Source organism: Corvus kubaryi, unplaced genomic scaffold (genome assembly GCF_017639235.1).
Source record: "Corvus kubaryi isolate FWS band 111438036 unplaced genomic scaffold, C.kubaryi_AGA036_p1.0 split1-37296, whole genome shotgun sequence".
Taxonomy (NCBI): domain Eukaryota; kingdom Metazoa; phylum Chordata; class Aves; order Passeriformes; family Corvidae; genus Corvus; species Corvus kubaryi.
The window spans coordinates 10,073,384-10,099,222 of NW_024582075.1; the positions used below are offsets into that span (position 1 = coordinate 10,073,384).

Consider the following 25,839-nt stretch of genomic DNA (forward strand, 5'->3'; position numbering starts at 1 on the left):
CATTCACAAGTTTCAACTAGTGTTACTTTCATTAAACTCTAGCATTTAATTGTCAACCTGAGTGATACAGGATAGGGTTTACTGTGTTTAAAATGTAATATATACAGTTTTTTGGGGAATCTAACCAGATTGTTATTTCAAAATAAGTGTAGGACTTGGAAATACCTAAGGTTGCCAAATTTAATATCTTTGCTAGCAGGTAGCTTGTAGTCAAGTCAAACATTCAGTAATGTTTTCTCACTTTCAAACTGTGTAAATGTGGGGAAGGTGTTTGGGAGGGACCATTTGTGTTGTCACAAATTGTTCTTTGCAGTTTCCAACACCTGTGGAAACTCTCTCCATAACATCCAGCCTGTATGCAACACAGTATAATCCACAGAATTTTTACAGTGAAGTTTACACAATGATTATTGCTTTATAGAATGTATTAACAAAATCTCGAAGAGCAAACCATCAGTATTTTAGATGGTGGGTTTTTTAAAATAAAAAGAAGTGTTTATTTGTAATATAATAAATGATAGCCAGTGAGCTTTTAGTCTTTAACTAGAGGTCAAAAAACCTCTCTTACCTGGATTTGCAGATGGACTCAACTGGAAAACTGTTTACTCTCTGTGTTGTGCAATCTAAATTAAGTATGCTTTTTGGATTTAGGATGTTATAAAAACTGAGGTGATAGAATAGTAAAACCTTGTAGCCTTATAAATTTGAGTAGAAATCACATATTGGATGACAGAAGTGAAGAATGAAGTTCACGTTGTTGAGTGACTTTTTCACATTTGTTGAGTTTTATGTGGTTGATCTGGGTCTACCTAAACTTAACTTCAATACACTTAATACACAATTCAAAACCTCTTTTAATTGCTACTCCATTCTATATACATCAGTAACTGCCTTAAAACATACCTTTAACATTCACAAACTTTATATTTTTCAGCATTGCATTACTTTCCAGAATATCAGTGGTTGGTGGATTTCACTGTTGCAGCTACAGTTGTGTATGTGGTGACAGAAGCCTATTACAGCATTATGAAGCCCTCACAAGAAATGAATATCAGCATAGTGTGGTGTCTGCTTGTCTTGGCTTTTGCAGTGTATCCTTTTCTGTTTTCTCGAATCCCTCTGCGTGTTTTAAAATAGTTTACATCATTCTGCAATTCATATAAATCTGTGTGCCACTGATGGACAGGATACAGAAATATTTAGCATTTGGTAAAAGGATCCTGTAAGCTAGTGCCATTGTTGGATAATGTATATGCTGTACATGGTCTTTGTAAATGCTGGTGTCATTAGCTTGTTAACATCAATACCAGACCACTTAGGAGAAAAATACATATATGCAAATACAGTTAGTGCTCATCTGTAGTATGTAGTGGTTCTAAACTAACTTGATTTTGCTCAGTTTGGCAGTCAGAAATAGTTATGTGTACAGAAAGTCCAGCTTTTGGAGACGTTTGGAAATTTATTGCACGTTTTTTGTTTTCAGTATGTTTAATCTCATAGTTCCTGAACAGAATAGTACAGTGATGTGTATACTAGTTTTTTGCAAAAATATGTGCATGAATTCAGGGCATTCTTACAGAAAATAAGTTATGTAGACAGTTGTAAGAACAGCTCTGTGAAGAGCTAAACTCACCTCTCAAACTGAAGGAAATGGAAGTGGAGTATTTAGGAAACAGGCAATATCAAAGCATAAAATGTTTGTTTTGTTATGAAGAAGGCAGTTAATTTTTTTTTTTTTTACAAAGAAGGCAGTGTCAGACATAGATGCTTGCATGGTAGTTAGCTGTTTTCCTCAAACCAATCCAGACACACATTTTAGGGAGGAAAGTTGCATTTTAAAGATATGATAGGGGATAAAGCAGTGGAATTGAACAAGGGCTTGTAAGAGTGCAGATTATGGAAAGGTGAACTGGAAAGTGATTTGCTACAGCTCCTCTGCTCCTTCAGCAGCTGAGAACAGATGAAGTGCTAAATTACAGTTGATAAACCTCTTGAACATTCAAAATTATTTCCTCTGTATAAATGCTAGTTCTTTGTTAGAGATTCTTAATGTGCTGTGCTTTGTTCAGTTGGTTTGTAATACTAGCAGTAGCTGGTGGTGTTACGTAAAACCTTGAACTCTAATGTTTGGTTACATTTGACTAAGAGTTCTGAGTATGCTTACTGCTTGTCTGTCTTTGATAGTTATTAAAATGTGTGCTGCCTTTATGGTATGGACAGGAATTATTTTCTAAGTAGACTGAAGTATAAATGATAGAATTTTTCCATAATTTTTGCTTGCAATGTATAAAAACTTGCTAGAAGAGAGAGTCAACTCCCATTTGGAAAAAAGTCTGTCAGTAGCTTGCTGCCAGATCAGGTATTTCTCCTTTGACATGTCAGTGAACAGATCCATGGTCCAGAAGGTGGATTTTGTAGTCTTCCGTGACAAGAAAATTGGTGTCTGGCTCTTGCACACCTTTTAATTGTATTATAGCTGTAGTATAGGTAATGTATAGTTGTTACTGCACATCTTTTGTTTTACTTTTTGTGTGAAGTCAGGAATTTTAGTTTAATCTTTGCAGAAGGAAGAAGACGCAGCTACTGCTTCAAAAATCAGAAGTGATAGCCAACACCTTTCACTCCTGTTTTGAGGATGAGGGGGAGTTTAATAGAACTAATGGAAAAACAAGCTTATAATACTAAAGCCACAATGTACTCTTAGGTTTATTGCTGACAATGCCCTGTTTGCTTCATCTCTCCTATCTCAGGAGTAGTCAATTTAAATAACACAACAGTAATTACAATTCTAGGTGAAACAGAGTTGAGAATTATATATTGTAGGAATATCCACTGCAGTAATATTTTCTTACCATGGTTTTGAACACTGTCCTGTCATTGCTTTCATTTGGTCATCAGTTCAGGGCAAAACTTCAAAAAAGGGTTAAGTTGCCTGTCAGTGCAAGATTTTTGTCTCAGTAGTGTGAATGTGCAAGTAGCTGTTAGAGTCTGTGCTTAGTACCTGTATGAGGAGTTAGTGGCCACGTAGAAGGATGCAGTAACAGGAAGCACAGTTTAAACTTTATATTAGCCTAAACATCTCCATAAATATATTAACATAACTTATTCCAGGCATTACAGCTTTTCAGGTGAAGGAGGTAGAATACAGAGGTATTGATAACAATTCTAGTGGTCACTGGAACCTAGTCAGAGGAGATTTCAGAAGAAGTTCATTCATATGTTGTGACATCAGACCTTTGGGATGCAGAGAATACTTAAAACTTACTCAACTAATCACTAACTCAGTATGTCAAGACCAGAAGTGATTCTATGATAATGGATGATTCAGAAAAATCTGGTTGCCTCAATATTTTCAACAGAAAGCAGTCAATATGATATGTCAAAGTTAAATATAGAACAATTTTGAGTTTTGCTGACAAGTGCTTCCTCTGTTTCATGCCTGTGTGTTAAGAGGTGATAAGTTGTACTAAGGATACAAAGCAAGTTTGCAGATGGTAGAAAACTGGGAGGAGCTGTTGACTCCCTTGAAGTCAAGGTGGCCCTGCAGAGAAACCTTGGCAAATTAGGGATGTGGGCAATCACCAACGATATGAAGTTCAACAAGGGAAAGTGCTGGATTCTGCACCTGGGATGGGGCAGCCCTGAATGTATGGGCAGACTAGGGAGCAGGAGTCTGGAAAGCAGTGCCATGGAAAAGAACCTGGAGCTGCTGGTTGACAGAAAGTTGAATGTGAGTCAGCCAGGAGGAGCCAGCATTGCCAGCCAGGCAAGGGATGGTATGGTATTGTCCTAAGAAAGACATTCAGGTGTTAGAGAGCATCTAAAGGAGGCCACAAGGATGGTGAAGGTTCTGGAGGGGAAGCCGTATGAGGAGTGACTGAGGTTGGTTGGTCTGGTCAGCCTGGAGGAGACTGAGGGGATACCCCATCACAATCTGCAACTTCCTCCTGAGGGGAACAGGAGGGACAGACACTGATCTCTTCTCTGTGGTGGCCAGCGACAGGACTCGAGTAAATGGCCTGAAGTTTTGTCAGGGGAGGTTTTGGCTGGATATCAGGAAAAGGTTCTTCACCCAGAGGGTGGCTGGGCACTGGAACAGGCCCCCAGGGAAGTGCTCACAGCACCAAGACTGACAGAGTTCAAGAAGCATTTGAACAGTGGTGCTAGGCACATGGTGTGATTCTTGGAGATGGTGCTGTGCAGGACCAGGAGTTGGATGATCCTATGGATCCTGTCCAGCTCAGAATATTCTGTGCTTCTGTGAATTCACAGTTTTTATGTGTTTTAGTAGGAACAGAAGATGGATCTTTTTCACTTCAACCATATGAACTATAAAATTAAAGAAATCCAAAATCGCAGCAGTTCAAAAAATAAAATTATTTTCATAAAAGGGTATAAATTCTCTATTATTATACCGTAAATTCTCCAGTGCCTGCAGCTATATACAGCTATATATACAATTTTCTAATGCCTCTTGTGGCCAAAAAAAACTGAATGAAAGGAGGGCTGGTGTGGGCAATCTATTATCGTAGCACTGAATACTCCGAAATTATTCCTTCAGTAGATCCTGAGTATTAGGTCATGCAGTGGAAAGAAGTGATATGAAGCAAGCCATAATGCTTCAATTTTCTCCAACCCAAAAATAGAAGCAGTAGTGATTGTTTAACTAACAGAGGGTTTCAGTCATGTGTAGTTTGCATAATCATTAAGTATTTATTGAGTTCTGAATCTGCACTATAATTGGAATTTATTGTTAGTATGGTTTCTTGCTCCTCACTGAATTTTCCAAGTCCTTCAGGCACAATCTATAGTTGAAGTAATGAAGTATCTAGGGTGTTATAAATCTGATTATAGTTTAGGACTGTTGATCACAAACTGTTATTAAGTCCTCTGTATAACTTTAGGGTGTTTTCCATTTGTAATTAATGTTCCTAGCTGTAAAAAGAGCCTTAGTTTAAGCATGTGTTTTTAGAGAAACAAGGCTTTCCAGAGCACAGTCTATATGATCTATTACGTACTTCTCTTTGGGATGACGTAAGTCTTCCTTTCAATGTAACAGTTCTTTCTGTAGATTGTGAAGGGATCTGAAGGTGATTACTATGAGATTGGAATTACTAGATGCTGTCCTTAGACCACATTGTGCATATTAGAATCTCTCTGCATATACAGGAAATTCAGCAATGTGTATGTTAAATGTGTGCTGCTCACTGAAGTGGGTATATGATATTATATTATCAGTTATGATACTACATAATCATAGTTTCTTGAGAGACTGATAATTGTTCAAATGTTTTACTGAACAGGTAGCCAAAAAATGGTTTTTTTAAAAAAAATGCAATAACATAGTTGTATTTGCCCATGGGCAAATACAACTATGTTATTGTGTAGTGGGTGATAAAAGTGTTACAGATTACACTTAAAATCTTGGTTTTCATTTTTTTCTTGTTTTTTTTTTAATCACATAATGCCTGGAGTGATCTCCAAATACTTCATTTAAATCTGGACTATATATTGCCTACCATTTAAATTATAGTGAGCTGCAGTTCATAGTAATAAGAGTTGATAGTGTATCATGAAAACTTTATCCTAATCTGTTTCACTTTAGAATTAATTTAGAAATGTGTAAAAAAATAATACTCAATAAATATTTTTAACACACCCTGATAACAGGGCAGGTAATGTCTTAAATGTTTGTCTTTGTGGCAGTGGGACTAGATAAAAGGATTTGATATATCAAACCAGATCTTAGATGGGTTTTAAGTCTGACTCTTGTTTTTCCAAGGTGAACACAGGATAGATTTTTCCTTCCTAGATAGGCCTCAATGTGCTGTTGTCTTAAGTCTCTTTGATAGGTAAAAGTCTCAAATGTGTGCATAGTTGAAGTGCTTGAGGACATGGCTTAGTGCTGAACTTGTTGGTGTTGAGTTCATGGCTGGGCTTGATATTAAAGGTCTTTCTCAAACAATGTTACTCTATCTGAAAGGAGAGAAATATAAGTTCCGTCTTTTCATGTGTCTTCTTTCTTATTATAAGTAAGCCTAGATCAAAATTCTACTCCAGAGTATTCCTGGCTACCCATTATGTGATTATTATGCTTTAATGTGTTTTGTAATTTAACCTGAAATTGGCTGAACACATATTATCTTCAAAAGAAATAAATGCATACAATAGAACAGCCCTCGTGTAGATAACTGAAATACAAGTTTATCATTCTTGGTTACAGTTATTTTACAAACTAGATTTTCCTTGACGTTTTTCATGTGTAGTAAGGTACTGTTTTCATTGACTACCCATTATTTCAAAGTTGAGGACGGAGGTGAAAGATCAGTCTGTGTCACCTTTGGTTTTTTCTTCTTTGTGAAAGCAATGGCAATACTCATTGTGACAGAAAACTATCTAGAGTTTGGATTGGAATCAGGTAACTCCTTTCTTCAGTGTTTGAAATGGCTGTAGTGATTGTATGATCTGAAAGAAAATTATTTCCAGTGTTTTTGATAAAATCTGTGTTTAAATGAATTATGTAAGTCGTAAGAAATTCTAAGAAAATTTGCTTTGGAATTAGGATTCTAAATAATATCCTGTATAATTTCCTGGCTTTCTCTTAAGTAGTGTAGTCTTTGCCTAGGTTGTTTGTTTTGTTAATTGTATTTACCTTCCAGTTATAGATTAGCCTTTCTTGACTTTCATAGTAAAGTGTAGCTCCCTTACCAGAAAAGAATTTTAAAAGTTAGTTTTTTTCATCTTCCTGAAGGGTCCAAATATTACAAATGTTGTTAATCAAGTTTTATTGTATTGTAGCTAACTAATTAGCACATGAAAGAGCTCTGCTAGACATAGGAAAAATTTTTTAAAAGATGACCTGTTGCTCAGCATTTTATTTCACAAAAGGGATTCTTCATTTGTACTGTAATAAAATAAATATATGTGTCTCTGCAGGATTCTCGAATTTCTCAGAAAGTGCTATGCAGTTTCTTGAAAAACAAGGTTTGGAATCCCAGTAAGTTTCTGGAAATACACTTGTCTCTTTATATCTGAATTTATAACTGAACCATTTGGATTTTCTTAGCAAGCATTTGTGTTGAATGTTTTGCTTTTGTACAGGGTTATAATCCCTACAATAGTTTAAAGAGATTAATGATAAGAATCTGAAAGTACCAACAAGTAACTGAAGTTGCATTAGTGTTTTCATTTTAATATGGATATATTTTCTGACATTTTGATTGTAGTTCGTAAAATATAGTTCAAAAGTGTAAACACTTTTTTCACAGTATTTCCCTTCAGCAAGGATTATTTAAAATAGATAAATATTTTTTTGTCATTCCTATGGCATGCAAGAGGATGAGTGTGCAAAACCTACAAGATAAAATTCGTGTTAAAATTGGCATTAGGAGTAAATTGTGTTGTTCAGTCTTGTTTTCAGGTTGTAACTGTGTTCCTATCATGCAAAAACATCTGCTTGCTACAGGACATCTAAGTTTTTTATGGACTGCTGAAGGAGCATGCCATAGCTTGCGATGTTACATAAATACACAAATACTGTCATAGGCAGCCTTTGTATATTGCAAAATGGATTTCTGTTACAGTTCCTTATACGTGTGTGCTAAAATTTTGGGAGTATTTCATCACTGGAAGCACAACATTGAATTTCTTGCTTGATAGGTCTCAAGTATCATGCAGAAGCCATGGCATATCTTTATTTTTGAGGAACAGAAATTTCCTCAAACTAGATTAGGGTAATTTATGAATAAACTCATGGGAAACTGGTAACTGAATCCCATGTATTTCTTAGCCTTTCTTTAACCTGCTTTCCTAAGCTATTGCAAGTTCACTAACTTCTGTATTCATTTTCATGATAAGTGTTTGTTTAGTTTTAAACTATTGGAGTGCTTTACCTGTTTTTAGCAGCAACTGAGTTAATGATGGTGTCTCTTGATAGTTTAGGTCACATAGGTTAAGAAAGAATCTGAAACTCATTTTGGATCACTAGATTTGGTTTTGTTCCTCTTTAATCTCTTAGTTATATTTCACTGTAACTATGATGTTTTAGTTGTTTGTTTGAGGGGTTTGGTTTGGTTTTTTCTTTTGTTATGCAGTGTTTGTTACTTATGTAATTAATTCTGTGATTTGGTTGATCCTGGATATTTTTCCTGTAATTTTTTTTATATCCAGTAGTAATCACTTGGAAGAGACATGTTAATGGCCACACATACATTTCAGATAAATCTGTGAAAAGATGCAGTAATACAGTTTGATAGAGCTTTTTAATGGATGATGGTAGAATAAAATACCCGTTTTATCTTTGAGCAGGTAAACTTATGAGGCATGTGTTCCTCTTGAAAACACAATCCTTAAATTTATTCTATTTTAGTTATTTCTGTTATATAATTTGTTGTTAATTACAATATAAAATTATTCTTTTTTTTCTTCTTCTCTACTAACAAATTAACATCTCACAGGCAGTAAATTAGGTTTTCTGTTTTTCTAGGAAATAAATAGGTGACTTGGTTGGGTTTTGAAAGTATCCTTAAAAATTTTAATTTCTGATTGGTTTGAGTAATGTTAGTATTCCAGAGGAAGCCTATAGAATACTGTTGGCTTTTTTAATTAAATGTTAGATACTGTTGGGTTGAAAGTAGTCTCTGATACTCCCCACTCCCCCAACTTCCTCCCCAAGAAAATGCTTATTTCCTTTCTTTTCTTTTAGGGGTCCTGTGTCTAAACTAACCTTCAAATTGTTCCTGGCTGTTCTGTGTTCACTTATTGGTGCTTTTTTGACATTCCCTGGCTTGCGACTGGCTCAAATGCATCTGGATGCTCTGAATTTAGCAACAGAAAAAATAACACAGTAAGAGAAAATATATGCAAATAGGTATATGCGACTCAGTCTTAAATCTTTTATGTCTAAAAATAAACAAAGCAAACTATTCCAACAAGAAGGTAGTGACTTAAGACTTCTGTTGCTGCCTGCTTTTCATATCTGGAGCAGATTCGCAACCTGCCACTTTCTGCTCAACCTGTGCTATGCCAGTCTGTTACATTCTTTACCTTGTAATTTAGAGTCCCAATTAAAGGAGCTTTCCTTTCCTCCTGCAAGAGCTCCACCATGAATGTCTCTGTGTCCAGCTCTTTCCCCCATCATGTCTTTCCAGAAGTTAAGATAACCTTCAGGAAATACAAGTACAACCACAGACTGTTTTTTTCCACCTACACTTGCAGCTGGGCATTATTCCTTTAATATATTTAGCATACGATAAAATGTAAAAATGACCCAGAATATTTAATAAGAATCATGTTAATACCAATTTAAAGGAATATTTTCATTTTCAGCCATCTTTTCATTTGATAATAAAATGTTCTGTTCAATTTAACTATTTCTTTTGAGCATTCTCGGGTTGAGGGTGAAATTCCAAGTGGTTTTCAGAGATCTTGACTGTTGATGTTTAATACATGATAATGACAGATTCTGCAGCATAGGGCTGTGTGGGTACTAAGTCTGCTAAATTTCCTAAGACAATCATTATGTTTTCCAATAGAAAAATAATTTTTGTTCAAACTGCATTTTTTTTCTTTCCCTTCAGAATGTTCAGCTTAAAAATTAATCTGTTTGAAGTGAGTCCATCAGTCTTGGTAAATTTATAAGCAAGTACACTTGCACCCAGTGTAGTTGTCCATGTATGGCAGCCAGCTATTGGCTTGTTTTATCTGCTGTTACATTTCTGTCTGTGTGTAGACTGTGACTGAGTCACTTCCTAATCTGTTCTTTTCAGATAAATAAACTACTTAGTTCTTCTTAGTTATGGTTCTCAGTATTTTAAAATTCCTTGTGTCTTTTTTGTATTTCAACATCTTCCTTGATCAATGGACATGACATCCTAGGCAGAAATATAAACTCTGAAACAAAAATCCATTAATCAAGAACTAAAGGGGAATTAATACCCACTAAAGTGTGGTTTTGAAAATTAAAACTTCTCTAGCTTCTTTAGAAGATATTGGAACTGGTTGTTGAAGATAACTTTGTGCAACACCACCAAGTTATTTTCAAAAGTCTACCAATACTTTGACTATTCAAGTGGTACAATGTGAAAATTACATTAAATAGATTAAAAGGTACCAATATAATTAGGTAAAGTCATTATAAAGAGTAATTGTCAAGTGCCAGGTTCTAATAAACCTGAAGAACATAACTTGTCTTTGCTGATGCACATTGATTTGTCAGTGAGTAGATCATTTACTGATTACAGTTCTTTGACAGTGACTAAAGGGGGTTTTTAAATGAGGATGACGTCTCACTGATACAAAGCTTTCTAAGTTGGGTGCTAAAACAGTGTGTGTCTCTGCAGTCAAATACATGCTCTACTTTAAAAAATCAACCAAAACAACTACAAAGAAAAAGCCAAACAAACAAAACACAAAAACGACAAAAACCAAAGAAAAAACCTTAATCAAACCAAAAGTCCCCAAGCCGTCCAAGCCCCCTAAGCTGTCCAAAAAACATATCAATCTCCCTTAAAATCCAACAAAAGAACCAAAACTAAACAACCCAAAAAAGCCCAGCACAAAATCTCTTCCTTAATGGAATGGAACATTTAACTTGCAGGGAACACTGACCAAAAAAAGCCCAAAACCTTCAAGGTTAATGATTAAGTACCACTTTGCTAATATGTTCAGAATTATTACTGTGATTCTTTTATGCGTATAGGGAGTAAGTTCACTTTTGGGCAAACAGAATAAAAATCATCTGGTGTCCATTTTGATTTTAAGAACTGGTTTGATTTTTTTTTTCTTTGCCAGTAGTATCCTTCCCTTCATATATTTGGAGTCTTCTTAACAAATTTGTACAATTTTTGTACACATTCCCTCCTTTGCCAGAGCGTGAAAGGGTATTTCAACAGCCTTTCTGCCTGTTCCCAAAAAAAAAAAAAAAAAGTGCTTCTAACCACCCTTTGGCACATTCCAGTCCATTAAATCAGTAGGATCTCTTAAATAAGTAGAAGCTCAGGTAAAAGGCTTTCACAATCTAATGAATGCTTTGGACTGTTCTTGATGCTGTTGCATTCCCTAGCAATACTTAATAGCTAGCCGGGCTGACTTCTTCATCTGAAACCAAAGATTAAAATTTGTGTGTGATGACAACTTCTGTAACATGCAAAGATTTTAATGATTTTAGGAAGCTTGATAGTTTGCAATCTGGAAGGTCTTGTGTTCTTTAGAACAACTTTTGATTACATGATTTTTTCTATAGTGTAGAAGTGGTGTAGTGTTTTCTATAGTATAGTGACCCTGATTCTCTTAGTGAGGAAATATTGCACTAACAAAACAACCCAATCCCTTCAACTGTTCTCAATTCATTTTAGTATGAAAAATGATTGGGAAAATGTCTTTAGAAATAGAGAAGAAAATTTAGAAATAAAGAAGGATGTTAATTTCAGGGATAACTCCAAAACTATATCCCCTTTTTAAATTCCACTATTTTGTACTCAAAGATTACTAAAGAGAACTATATTTATTTTTATTGTGCAGTTTTATAGAGTGCTTTTAAAAGGGAAAAGCCATGCTGGCTTTTTGGATTTTTGGTCTGAGTATCTTTGACTGAATATAAGTACCAAGTTTAATTTAGTCAGGGTTTCTAAATAAAATACTTCATTAAACTGTGAAATCTGACCTCTGACAACTCTTTTCTTCTGTTCTTTTTTAAAGCCAAAATCCAGTGTGATTTCACAATATGCAGTATTACTGTTTTGTTGAAATGTAACTGATACCTATAAAATAGGGAAGTAATTTTCTTATTTAATCTTTCTCCCAACTATTTTAAAGTTAAGATTTCTCCTTTTGAATCTGTATACACTTTCAACAGTATGGTCATTGTTTTTGTTTACTAACTTCCTCCTTTTTTTTCTTCTTTCAGAACATTGCTACATATAAACTTCTTGGCACCTTTATTTATGGTTCTACTGTGGGTAAAACCAATCACTAAGGACTACATTATGAATCCACCTTTGGGCAAAGAGAGCATTCCTTTGTAAGATTTCCTTTAAAAATTCTTTCTTGAGTATTGAGAACAAAACAGTGTCTTAGAGTTGTTTGAAAGTCATTGAACCATGAAAGACTTTTAATAGAATCTGCTGTCAGAGGTATTGTGGAAGGTGCAGCTGAGTTCTAAAGAGCTTCTGTTATTTCAAAAGAATGAGAAATGGTTGCAGAATATTGAGTGTTAAGGTGGTGGTTCCCAAAAAGCTGCTGTCTTCTGACATCTCGGTGGCAGTAATGGGTTGTTCTTTGTAAGGGTGGAATACCACCTCACTACTAGCTGCTGGAATCTTGTATCCTGCATATTGGTGTAGGAAAGGAGCAGTTTCACTGAAAATAGTTGAGATATGTTGGCATGAGAGCTGAACTAGGATGTTTGTCTTAAGATCTACATGCTGATGAAGTGGTATTGAATTGATAGGTAAAATATTTAAAATACAAAAAGGGAAAGAGTTTCCAAGAAGAGTGGTACCTGAAATACTGTATAAGAAGCATAGTTGATTGTCATTGTCACAGTTAGTCTTGCTAATTCAAAATAGTCTTGAAAAAGATATGATGGGCTGATACATTTCTTGCTTTCTAGAGGTGAGATAAGCTTCTAGAGTGATCCTGTGACCATTGAGCTATTACATAAAACACAATAAATATACATATTTTGTATATCTTTTGTTCCTCAGTTTATCTTAAAATGAATGTTGAACTATAACTGGGTTTATCAGGCAACTGAAGTACCCATTTACAGTGTAGTACTGTTTACTGCATAGTCCTGTGTGTCTGAAAACCTGTAATTATCTGAGCAACCTTGGGCTTTAGTGTTCTTCCTTCATTACACAGAATTTAAGCATTTAAGAACTGCTCTTGTTTACAGAGAAATGAATACTAATTTGGATCTAAATCTATAGGGCTTCTGAGAAGTAGTAGGAAAAAGAAGGCAAAAGTAAATACTACTTGCATGTGAACTTCATAACTGTAGTTTGTGTGTTAACTAGTTTTGACAATTTGCCTCAAGATTACTTTACAGATTATACAAACAAATAACTGTAGCAGTAGGTGGTCTTTGGAAAACAGCATTACCCTTTGTTTATTATCCACAGAATGTCAGAAGATACATTTGATACCATCAGATTGTGGATTATAATCCTGTTATGTGCTTTACGGTTGGCTATGATGCGTCATCATTTACAGGCCTATCTGAATTTAGCCCAGAAAAGTGTGGATCAGATGAAAAAGGAAGCTGGTAGAATAAGTATGGTTGATTTACAGAAAATGGTAAGTATGATGGCACCGATTTATGTATTTGTAGTAGTTCAACTCTGCAAATTACTTTTTTCCAGTTGGTTGTCTTCTGCAGCAGCAGAGCTCATATCTGAATGAAGCTTTCTAGACTATATCTCCTATAAAAATAGCACCATTACAGAGAAATTCTGCAAACCAAAATATGGAGAGATGTATCATCTGTGTTATGTGGATGGTTTGTCCTTGGTTATTTGGAAGTTGTTAAAAAAGATCCCTTCCAGTGAGTGGTGATCTCTAACTACAACATGGGAAAGAAAAAACTAAATTTAGATAGAAGGGTAAAATATCAACTATGATTTTTAAATTGAGGGAGAATTTACGATAAGGTGGTTATATTTTGGAATAAAACAACAGATGTTTAATGCTGTCAAACCACTTTCAAGTGCACCAGCCTAGTTAAAAAACTGCCTATCTTATTGTGGATAAGGTGACATTTCTTAGGGTTCTTTTTTTTTAAAGAAAAGTAGTAAAGCATACCTTGAACAAATGGAGGAGGTAGAATGGGTGTTGTGTGCTACCTGCAAAATAAGCTTAAATTTCTAGTGTTGTATGACAGTGCTATCTAATGATCCTGCTGAGTTGGGATGTATTGCAGGAGGAATATTGAAGCATGCTGTAAGAAAAAGACTCCTCTTCCAGGATTGTCATTATTACTTATAGTTACATGAGGTGTCTGAAGGTTATAAGAGAACTGTGCAGTAGTTATTTACAAAGTGGCTAGGAATTTGCTTCAGAAAAAAAGTTAGGAAAAACATGTGGTAGCAACTGGTTAGGGTAGAACTGTGCTGATTGCTGTAAATGCGCTATTTTAGTACTGGGAATTTTATTCCTATCTATGAAACAGTAATGTCTTCTCTTTGTGGCATTTCTTAAATCCATTTCTCCAGTATCTTCATATATTCTCTTTGAGAAGGCCGTAGCCTCTAGGTCTAGTCTTCTACTGTTTTACTAATCATACCTGCTTTACCTTTTTTAGGAACTTCTGCCAGTGTATTCTTTCCTGTCTGTCATTCTACAGATCATTTGTGATTCTAGTGATCATTACTTTTTAATTTATTTTTGTCATATTCCATCAATTTTTTTACAATATTTTTGTCTCCTGCTTTTTCTTCTGTCAGTGTCCGCTACTTTTTCTTCTCATGTTAGTTTTTTGATGCTTGCTTGTTAAGAAGCCCTTTGAGGCTTGAGAAGTATTCCTAAAACTGTCATGTCTGCGTTCATAATTTTTGCCACCCTGCATTCTGTTCTTTTTTAAAAGCCCGGGTAGTTTTATTTCACTGCTTGCTTGCTGTTGATTTTGTGACTCTTTTCCTTCTTTATTTGGTTTAATCTTTTAGGTCAATAGTTTATATAAAATATGTACTGTTACAATCTTGAGAAAAATGGAACAGATGGAGAGCGGGGGAGGGATATATCTATATGCATTTCGATGAACCATAGCGTATAACTGAAATAAAGATCATTTAAATGCTGTTATTGATCTAATGAAAACTCATCTTGTCATTGTTTTTAAAATACAGGTGTTTTTCCAGTGGGAAATCTTAAAAATATCTCGCTTCTGAAAAAGAACTGTAATATCAACCAAACTCTCATTTATTTTTTATGGGGCTTTGGACTGTGACTACTACTTCATTTTAGAAATAGGATTTAGTTTGTAAATAACTGGGAACTTGAAAAATTAAACATATATATTTATTTTTGTTTCTGATGTATTAAAATAGGAACCATTGAATGATGGGATACAGTTTGCAGAAGCAAAATTGATGCTTTTTTTTTTTAACAGAATTGATGCTTTTAATTATTTTCTTTCAGCACTTCCTCTGAGATTTGTAAATGTCCTGAAACTAGAATTCATTATGGGGATTTCTTCATTAGTTCTTTTGAAGATGATATGTCACGTGCCAAGAGTTACTAGAAAATTCTTAAAACAGCTTTAATGCATAAGTACTGGGTTTTTTTAATAATAATTTTTAATAAACTATTTGTTTTTTCTAGACATGTTCATAAAGGTCTGCTTTGATCAACCAGGACTCATGAACTTCACTCTCCTTCATTTTTCCAGGTGGCTCGGGTATTCTATTATCTCTGTGTAATTGCACTGCAGTATGTTGCACCATTGGTAATGCTCCTTCACACAACTCTCCTCTTGAAAACACTAGGTAAGCAACATTGGATCAACAAAAGTTTATTCTGTTCTACACAGGGCTTTTTTATTTTCACCTGACTAAAGAAGAATTCATGGGTACTTGAAAAACACCCTTTAGTTTCCTGTACTTTAAAATGTTCATGTGTGGCTTCTAAGCAGTTTTTTCTGTTGCTCCTTTTGATATTTTTCAATTCCATGCTAATTTGTTTGATTTATTTCGGAGAAATTGTGTAATGCAACCAATTAAGTCGTTTACTTCTGTTGAAATATTTGTCTTTTTAGGAGTATTTGAGAAGTGAACTGTATAAACATGATTGGTTGAACTTCATTAGCATCTCATGAAGGAATTTTTTTCATCTTTTTGCCTTTGGTAGGCTTTTAGAATGGGACTTGTGAGATACGGGGTTCATATAGTTAGTGGGAGATCTGAAGTCACTCTGGTTTGAGGTTTTTTTCTTTCTTTCTTGTGAGAGATACCTTTCATAACCTGCCATGCAGCTATGTCATTCTCTTTGCAAAAAGGCAATGGATAGAGATAGGCTTTAGCCCTGCCCTGAAGTAGACATCTCCATTTGGTGAGATGAATCATACCCAGGATGTACAGGGGTCTCAAGGCAGCTATATCATATGTAGATGTTAGGATGTCAAAATACAAGATGAATGCTACCCTAGTAGGTTGCTGGTATGACCAGAAAGTCCTGCAGATGAATATAGTTTGTATTTACTAAGTTATAAAAACTTAACATTTTTGTGTATGTATTAAAAATATATTGAAAATATATCCAATCTGTAAAGTGATTGAATTAACAGAACTTGTATTTAATTCTACAAAAATCTGTTACTTGTTTCTTTTTAACAGGTAATTATTCTTGGGGCATCTACTCAGAATTGAATTCTGACACTCCAGTAGAAAAGAGTCTGCTTCCCAATTCTGTTTATTCTGTGTCTCCACCTGCTGATGGAAAGATGAAAGTAACTGTAGTCCAAATAACAATGGCTCTGGGAAGCCTAAAGAATATTTTCACTCCTCTCCTGTTCCGGGGACTCCTGTCTTTCCTCACCTGGTGGATTGCTGCTTGCCTTTTTTCTACAAGCCTTTTTGGGCTCTTCTATCACCAGTACCTGACTGTGGCATGAACAAGTCAATTGACAAAGCAAGTGTGAGGTCAAATTCTAGATACAAACCCAGGTACCCAAGAGGAGATGAAGAGAAAAGAGAACTATATATGTGAAGAGAAAACATATCATAATTATTTTTAAACACTTCCTTGGTGTTCTCAGGGTAAATAATCTTAAAATGCTTAAAATTGCAACTGGGTTTGTTATTTTTGTTACCCAAATGGTAGGTAATTAATTGAATTATTGTATTGGGACTGACTGACATTATTGTGTTGTAGATGGTGGTAAGCATGCTGAAAAGATGCGACCTCTGAGTATCTTGGTTTCCATAAACAGCAAGCCAAACTCAAAAATTTGTTTTAAGCATCAACAGTTATTGACTGAACTGCATTCAAAGGGTACTGGACATAGTGATCGTGGCTGCCTATGGATTAAGTCTTGAAACTGAGCCATACAGTGAAAGGAGAGAGAGGGGATTTAAAAAAAAAATTCTGTTGGATAGCTGTTGATCACTTTTCTCCTTGGAAAATGAAAAAATCCAACAGGAAAAAAGAGATACTGTATATTACAGTAAGGAAAGTTGTATAAAATATAAATTTAACAGGAGTAGATGTATGTACCTGACAGGTATTGCTGCCTACATATTTTGCAGGAGTGCTTGTGCAGTAAGAAGAGAGTTATAACAAATATATTGTTTCAGTCCCTGCAGTCATTTTGAAGTAATGGCCATGTGTATTGGTGCTAGTATTGATCCACAGATTCCATCTGGATCTTTTAAAGTTCTTCTTTTAAGGTAGTGGATAAATTCCATTGAATTCACAAAAGAATAGAAAATAATTAATGACACCAGTCAAACATTTCAAAACAAAACAGTTTAATCCTGCTGATTGACACTGTATGTATATGTGTAATGTACATATAAATATATATTATATATTAGATATATAATATATATGAAGGTGTGAAATATGGAATCTTTATTTTAAATTACTGAATGTGTCTGACAGGGCTGTGGGAGAAAGATGTATGTGTATCTAGTGATTTCAAGGTCCCCTTTTGAAATGAAACTTAAATTTTTCTTTTCTTTTTTTGGAGTTCAGTTGAAAGGGCTATTTGGTTTTTCTGCCTCTTTAGAGGTACTTAGTTATACTAAAGAACTTACACTGTCTTGAAAGAAGTCTACTTAAACTGTTAATCTTAAAATTTCTGCTCTGTCAAATCATCATCTTTTGCCACTTTAATCTGTGTTAACTTGACCGTATAATGATAATTAATATATCTTGGCTTCAGAAATAGATTTTCTGTACAATAAAGCAGCTATATAGTATGAAAAAGAGCAAAGTACTAGCTTTACAATTTTTGCTTAGCTAGAGAGATAGATTCCAATCAAAAAATTGTTTTTTCAGATGTTTTGTGTATTTGCAAAACAGGAATGGGGATTTATATGCAGTAGCTTTTTTAAACAGTTAATATTACACTTTGCAAATGTCAGTGGATTTTTTAATTAATACTAGCTGGTTTTATGTTACTGTTCTTTTTCTCTTGAATTTGTGTACAGCTTTGGCATATAATAAGCATTTATAAATGGAAAAGCTTAACTAAATATTTAATATGTAGCAAACCTACCGTATGGGAAAACAAACTCAATGAATGCAGAAAATCAAGATTTTGAAGCTGGTGATAAACTATCTTACTGTGTTGAAAGCCTTTTAAGTTATTTATTAGTTTATTAAGTTGCATTTATTGATATTGGGGAAAGATTTGTGTACACCAGCCTAGTACCTACTGCATGCATTTGGGATGTCTGAGAACACCTTGCATGATGCTACTGGTTTCAGTGTGACTGGGGCTGCAAGCTTTGTTGTTTTCACTTTTTGTAACTAACAGGGACAAAGGCTTAACTGTGAATTGGCCTAAAGGTTAATATTTGACCTCATAGTTTTCAAATCACAAAGCATTCCTAGGAGGCATCTTTCAGATGAATAACAGAATGACAAAATATGACAGGTCCAACAATACTGGAGCCATTCTTGTATTAGTTCTAGGTATGTCATTACTACAAGATAGATCATTACTAGTAGAATTAATAAGGCCAGCTTTTAGGTTAGAGTTAGGTGTTCAATGCTAATCTTCTGTTCAGCAAAATGAAACGATGCAAACCAGTTTGGTTCTGATAGTGAACTTGCCTGTTGAAGCTCACTATATAGAAGATGTAACCTGTTGTTGCAATCTGAAGGAGTGAATTTTAGATATTTGAGAATACTTCAAAATAATGTTAAACAGCAGTTTCTGTTGACACAGTTATTCTGAAAGCCCCTAAGCAAAAGTGGTCTGTAGTTATATAATAATGCATTCAGCAAAGGTCATAACTGGATCATGTAGCTGAACTTCACAGAGCTTTTCCTAAGAGCTGGTGCTGCCTTACTATTCAGACATCACACTGATCACAGTGAAAAATAGGCATCTGGTGTTACAAACATGAAAATCAATGCTTGTAGCCATTGTGCTGTTCCACTGTTCTATAGACCATTGTTCTGCAGAACTGAATGGTTGACCTTTTGGTCAGCAGTCTGATCTGAGTGGGAGATGGTCTTTCTTTGGATCCATTTAATCCTGACATGAGTCCAGAAGGCTTATGAAAAACTAAATATGGCCATAAAAGCCTTTGAAATGTGAGGTGACAGTGAAACCAGAGGGACCATATTGCTAAGATTGTGAGCAGTGCTTCCTACAAGTATGTGATACACTCAAAAATGTCTTTTAAAGTAAAGTAGCAACCCTGATAATCTTGACTTCCATGTATGTTGTGTAAGGTTCAAAGGAGTATCTGCTCACTTCTTTAGTAAGTTCCTTTGAAACAGCAGCTGGTAAATGCTTTTTTTGTTTCTTTGTTTCATGGAGACCTTTATCAACACCTGGCAATGGGAAAGCATCTTGCAGAAATGGAAGAGAAAGTAAAACATGACGAAAGGTTGGTGGGCATTATTCAGGATTCCAAAACATTTTGTCTTGCTTTTTGTCCACTACTTAATTAAAAATTTTTAGAATGGTTTGGGTTGGAATGGATCTGAAATGGATCACTTTCCACAAGACCAGGTTGCTCCAAGCCCCGTCAAACATGGCCTTGAACGCTTCCAGAGATGGGCAGCCACAGCTTCTCCGGGTAACCTTATCCAGTGCCTCACCATTTGCACAGGCAAGAGTCTCCACCTAACACCTAATCTAAATCTCCCTTCTTTTAGTTTAAAACTATTTCCCCTTGTCGTGTCACTCTCTGCCTATGCAAAAAGTCATTCTCCCTCTTTTTTATAAGCCCCCTTTAAGTACTGGAAGGCCGCAGTGGGGTCTCCCTTAGTTTCTGAGAGATTGTAGAAGGAAAGGTTCCTTTGGCAAAGAAACCATCTTTGTTTCTTTCTTTTCAAATTCGGATCTCCCTTCCTCTCTTAGTGACGTGACTTCTTTCTTCAACTTCTGTAGATGATCTACAGTGCTTTCCCTATGTTCCTTCTCAGAACTGACTAGGCTAAATCAGTCCAAGATTGTATTTGGACTTCTGTTTAGTTTAAATTTACCTATTTCTGAAGGATAAGTTCCTTTAAATAGTTCAAATAACTTTGAGCTCCAGCTGAAACATGAAAAAACTTGTTAACAATTGTTTAAACTCTACACTTACATTATATAGGTCCCTTGAGAAAAAGGGTTAGGATGGTGATAAACCCAAGTCTTCCAGCAAGTTCAGGGAGGTCCAAACATAACACTTGGGCTATTTCTGAGCTAAGAGAAGTTGATTAAGAAAAGGAGAATAGATTATAGAAAGCCTATTCTTACAGGTGATTATTCTCAGGCCATGCTTGTCCTCTTTTATTCCTTCTCAGGCTATAGGTTATGCCAGTTGTTGAGGTTTTGTTAGCTGCTCAGTTCTTTCCTCTTCCAGAATTCACTTGCATAAGGATCAACAGATTGAACAGTAGCATCAGTACAAGACAACATCCTTGTACAGAAGATACTTAGAGAAAATTAATTTCTGTTGCAGTTGTTCTTCTCATTTGGGTCACAAGTACTGCAAGGTGTCTAAACAGAAATACATTCTTCCCTGGATTGTAAAGTCAAATTTGTCTAAGAACAAAAATGCTACCAAGACATCAATGCAACAATTAGGCAGCATTACCTCACTCTATGCAGTAGTTAACAAGTACAGAAATTTCAGCTAACTTCAAAGGAACAATTCAAAGTGCTGTACTTCACTACAGTTACTACAGCTAAGTGGTAATAGGGATATTGGATATCACATAGAAGTCTGAACACATCTGATCTTAAAGCTGTTGGAAGGCTCTCCAAGGTAAAAGGCCTTACGTCTCTTTATTCTCAAATATCTGTGCTTTCCACAGAGTAATTTTGATCAGTTTTTAAATACTACACTTCATGCTTTTTCATATGGCACAATTTGCACGTGTATTTGTTCAACACAGCCCTTCCCCACCCAGACTTAACCCCACAGTTAATTTTGTCACTATAAAGTTACTAGATAATTTTAATTAAAGTTTAAGAATTAAGTGCCCAGAGAAAATGAAGACACTGAACAAGAATGAGGCCAAACAAAATTGTGTGTTCTCTTGGAGAAATATGTTACAGCTGAGCAAAATCTTAATGGAGGAAGACAACAGCATGTTACTTGTATCCTAAATCAAATATTAAATGTGAATCTTTACCATTATGAGTAACACTGTTATTTTTAGCATCTGCAGCCTAAATCCCAAATGGTAAATCAAGAGCAATATTTTAACCCACTGATATCTACTCTAAAGAGCATCTAGGCAACAAGCTTAGAAGCCAAATACCTGATCTCACTAAGCAGGCTGATGCAGATTGGTCTGTCTATGCTTCAGAGTGATTTTTTGCGACTCCTTCTTTAGGAAGGCCTGCCGTGCTTTGTGACCTGTGCAGCACAAGCAGTGAAGTGGATGGCATATCTCATTTGCACTCCTTAGTACTAGACTGAAAGGTCTTCCTCCTCTAAGTGAGATCATGAAGCCAACATAACATTTCCAGGCTGCTTTCACTGACATCTGTATATGCTGCACTTAACTTTTTCCAGTCTCTCACTGTGGACTATCAGAAGAGTAATATCACACTGGATGTTGTTTTGCATGCCAGTGTATATGTATTTTGATACCTTTGATTTCAAAGGCATTTTTAATGGAAACTATTTTTAATGCTAATACCATGGATCATATTTTCATTTTTTAAATTAATATCAGTGCCTGCAACTAGAAGTCAAAAACTTCTACAGTTTTTTTTTTTAAAGTTTGATGTCCAGACTGAAGTGTTAGCAGGTATGTAGTTTTATATCAAAGTGCAAGATCCACCTGTAAATACCAAATTTTTTCCATGTGACAGTCAAGAACCCTTAAAATTTGTACTTGCAGCATTTTTTCTCAACAACATACAATCCATATGACTCTGCTATCTATAAAATACACATTTCAGAAGAGCTTTGAATAGCTTTTTACAAACCTGTTACCTGTAGGTCATTACTGTTTTGTTGTGCTGCAACGTATTTTTTAAAACCTGGCTTAAAATTCTTGCACTTAAAGCCAGCCTTATTCTCTCTTCCTCTGTTCATAGTAACTCTGCCTCCCATACAGGTTCTAAGCTTCCAGAGTGTGTATTCACAGTATTTTTGATAAAAACTTAGGATAAAGAAAAAAGCATCAAAAATTGTATTTCATAACTACAGTTCATACATATCATGATGTGCCAACTGTTTTTATTTTTCCTGTCTTTGGTCATTCCTTTGTTCCATTGGAAACAGCATGTAAGGTTTTCTAGGAGGAATACACATGGAAAAATATTCTGTAATAGAAGTTACAGAAAGCTGTCTAATGTTTCAGTCTTCCCATTTATGTGAGCAAATATTAATGCAAAGAAGCTATTAAATAATTTCAGCCTAAAATTTCTCATGAGGTAAACTTGTTACAAATTGCACAGGGAACATCTTCCAAGTTGTAAATATTTTACTTTAAATCTTTTACTTGTCTCTTTGTTGCTGGGAATGCACAAATTCAGTGTTGTTGTTCAGTTAATAGTCTTTTTTTTTTTTTGTCTTTAAGTGAAAAGCACATATTACTTTCCATTCTAGAACAAACCTAAGACAAAAAGACCTGCCTCCCTTCATTTAAGTATTTGCCAAATGGGAAAGACTTTGATGTTATGTATGTAAATTTTAGCTTCCTCTTATTGCTACAATACTGTTAAAATACGATTTTTATACCTACAGCTTTACAAGTACTAAGATTGTCATGCTTCACAGTGAGGATGGTGCCAAATGGTGTTTGTGTTATATTGATCTGGTGTTGCATTACCTGCTGTTTAAAAACAAATTGCTTCCTATGCTTTTAGAGGTTCAGCAGGATCTGTGATCAGAAGAGCATAACACATGTTGAAAAAGCTCTGGTTTAGGGTGGGTTTTTTTGGTTGTTTTGGGGTTTTTTTTTTAGTGGAGTGGATAATATTTGGGTACAACTAATAAACAACCTCCACTAATATTGCATTATTTTTATACACTGTAAAGTGCCTAATCATGGGTGATTCTTGTAGCCCTTGGAATGGGGTTTGCTATGAAATTTTTTTTTTCATACTGTTTTTGGTTTATGTCCATGTGTGGTTTTGTGTTGTTAACATACTGGAGACAAGATTTTGAAGAAATCTTTTCTGTTCCTTGTACTTAAATGGTAATCTAACAACTTTGCCCATATCTGACTGGTAATTGAATGCCCCTAATTTAAATTAACACCCCTCTGCTACCTGCCACCTCTGCATTGTTTTCTTTATGACTGATGGCAAGGATTTACAAGCTTTGGAAAGGGTTGACTTACAAAGTTTTGTAGTGACACCTGGGGTGTTAATTATACCCCAGTTGTCCAGGCATATGGGTGACTTCAGCCAGGTAAGTTGTTCTGCTTGGGCTCAGAAGGCTACACTGAAGTTCACTGAATCTTTATGGATTTGGAGCACAAAGAGTACCAAATGTGATATGGCTGACTGACACCAAGCTCCAAAAAGTTACACCTTGTAGAATTTTGTAGAATTCTGATAGGGTATTTAACAGTGAAACCATCCTTACTTTAAAACTGCTTCTCCACCTTCAGGAATGCAAGAGCTGAAGGCAGAACCTGCCTGGTTCAGCATGGAAGTTAGAAAGTGAGGAAACAGCAAGCCCGTGCTCCTGAATTAATTAATTATACATTCTTCATGTGAAGTGCTTTTAAGTTGAGCTAGTGTTCCTGATTCAAATCTACCAAAGGAAGCCTTCTTCTGAAGAAGGCTTGTCACAGCATGTTGAGCTTTTAGCTCTAAAAAGTGGGTGTAGAAATCTGTACTCTATATAGTACACTATTTGGAAACCTGGTACAGTAAGCTTGCTAAATATTTCCTTCACTATTTGTAAGAATTTACATTACTTTTTTTACTGTACAGCATTTAAGAAGCTGGTTTTGCCTTGCTCAGGCAGCGTTTTATACTAATGTAAAAATAATAAGAATTGGTTTGTTGCCTAAATGCCTAAATTTCTTTAACAACAGTAAATTTCACAAAATTGAAGCAAGGTTATGCTTTCTTATTACCTGTACATTTTTTGAAATGTTACAGTTTAACTCTGCTTTTATAATGCACACCTTATTAAAATGAAATTTATATCTGTTAGTTAGTTGCTCATTAGTTTGCACACAGCAAATCTAAGAGAAACTGTGATATCTGCTGTTTACCAAGTGGCCCCATCAACTTGCCTGCCTTTGTAAAGTGTTAATCCATGTTGGACATATAATGTCTACTGCAGTAGACATTGTACTCTGCATGCCTTACATTTGTGCACTGTGAAGGACAGACCGTTTTACGGTACTTTAGGTTTAAAAAAAACCTTCCATTATTTTATATAGTATTTCCCATATCCAAAATAGGACAATTTCTAAAGCCAAAGATCAATAAATGTTCGTTGTCTACCAGTGTGATATTTTTCTCCTACATTTTATGATATATGCTGCTTTTTATCAACTTGCAGAATCTCCCAAGAGCATGTAATAACCAGGCTTCTTATCAGTTTTTCTACTAGTCTAAGTTGTTTACTTCTTTTAGAAATAATTGAGTAGACCACTTAGTCCCGCCTTCTTTGGGGTGCAGCAAAAAAAATAATTTTTGAATATAAATGCAGGTAGTGTCTTACTCATGTGAACAGCAGTTTAACCACAATGAACCATTTAGAGATTTCTTATGAATGTTTTCATTTTTGTGTGTTTCACTATTTAAATTTTTGTACCATTTCTGGAGAAAGATTGGCTGTACAACATAGTAAGTGGAGGAAATTCTGAGTTTCCCAGTACACTCAAAGGATTTGTCACCCTTCTTGACTGTCACCCTTCCTGATAGGAAATCACTTAGAAAGGGGTTGTGTTTGCTTCTTATGAAAAGAAATGTGTTTAAAAGCATTACATGGTCTCTCCTATTTGTTTCATCCTAGCAGCACTAAGAAGTATACTTAATAACATCTTGTAACCATCTTGAATTTGATTTTTGGAATATCAGATTTGGTTACGCCTGCATTTTCTTTTCATGTGTGCAACAAACACAGGTGATTGATGCCAAAATTGCTCCTATAGTTCCACAGCTGTAAAAATAAAAATCCTTGAGAGAACATCTTTCTTTAACCTAAACAAGAGCCATTCAGCAATAGCCATCAATTGTGTTGCAGAGGCAAAGTGTGCCATGGTGCTAAGAAGAGCCAGTCTTGACATTTTGGGTGAAGATTTGAAAGTCTACAAGGCATTTGAGCTGTGGGACCCCCTCCTGAAAGTGTAACAAAGGTGAGTTTGAAGTGATGGTTAAGAGGAAGGAAATTATAGTGGGAGATCTGCTTATGTCTCAGAAGGCAGCTTAGCCTTCTGCTTTCTTCATGCAGCCTGAAACTTCAGCCTGCCTTTAGAATCCACAATCCCTGGGACTTTGCAGTAGAATAGTTTGGCCCAAAATACAGTGAAAGCCTTTGCAGTATGCTGCTGGAATGAAAGCAAGCCTTGGATTTCAAGGGTCGTATGAAGTCTTGCTTTTGAATTCGCCAGCTCCACACTGTGTAACGCAAATGACTTAGAAGGTCTTCAGTTGACCTCTGCTGTCACATGCAAACATGCATGATTCAGTGCAGTTCCATAGCAGATTATGTGCAGTGGGAGAGGAAAGCCTGGATGTAGCCTCCAGCCAAG

The 25,839-nt window shown here is 35.4% G+C and overlaps 1 protein-coding gene across 7 annotated transcripts in view; it reads left to right on the forward strand.

The window, feature by feature from the left end:
• The window catches only part of TMEM161B (transmembrane protein 161B), a 181,099-nt gene extending 156,505 nt beyond the window's left edge, over positions 1 to 24,594 (forward strand). For 6 of the 7 annotated variants that reach the window (XM_042053981.1, XM_042053979.1, XM_042053980.1 and 3 more), the window contains 8 exons: positions 935 to 1,091; positions 6,267 to 6,418; positions 6,937 to 6,997; positions 8,705 to 8,845; positions 11,906 to 12,019; positions 13,122 to 13,296; positions 15,386 to 15,482; positions 16,329 to 24,594. In XM_042053981.1, coding sequence (XP_041909915.1) covers positions 935 to 1,091; positions 6,267 to 6,418; positions 6,937 to 6,997; positions 8,705 to 8,845; positions 11,906 to 12,019; positions 13,122 to 13,296; positions 15,386 to 15,482; positions 16,329 to 16,606 — 1,175 coding nt within the window. In that variant the 3' untranslated portion in view covers positions 16,607 to 24,594. The remainder of the gene's footprint in view (positions 1 to 934; positions 1,092 to 6,266; positions 6,419 to 6,936; positions 6,998 to 8,704; positions 8,846 to 11,905; positions 12,020 to 13,121; positions 13,297 to 15,385; positions 15,483 to 16,328) is intronic. The other variant, XM_042053978.1, reaches the window with a different exon arrangement.
• The last annotated feature ends 1,245 nt before the right edge of the window (positions 24,595 to 25,839 follow it).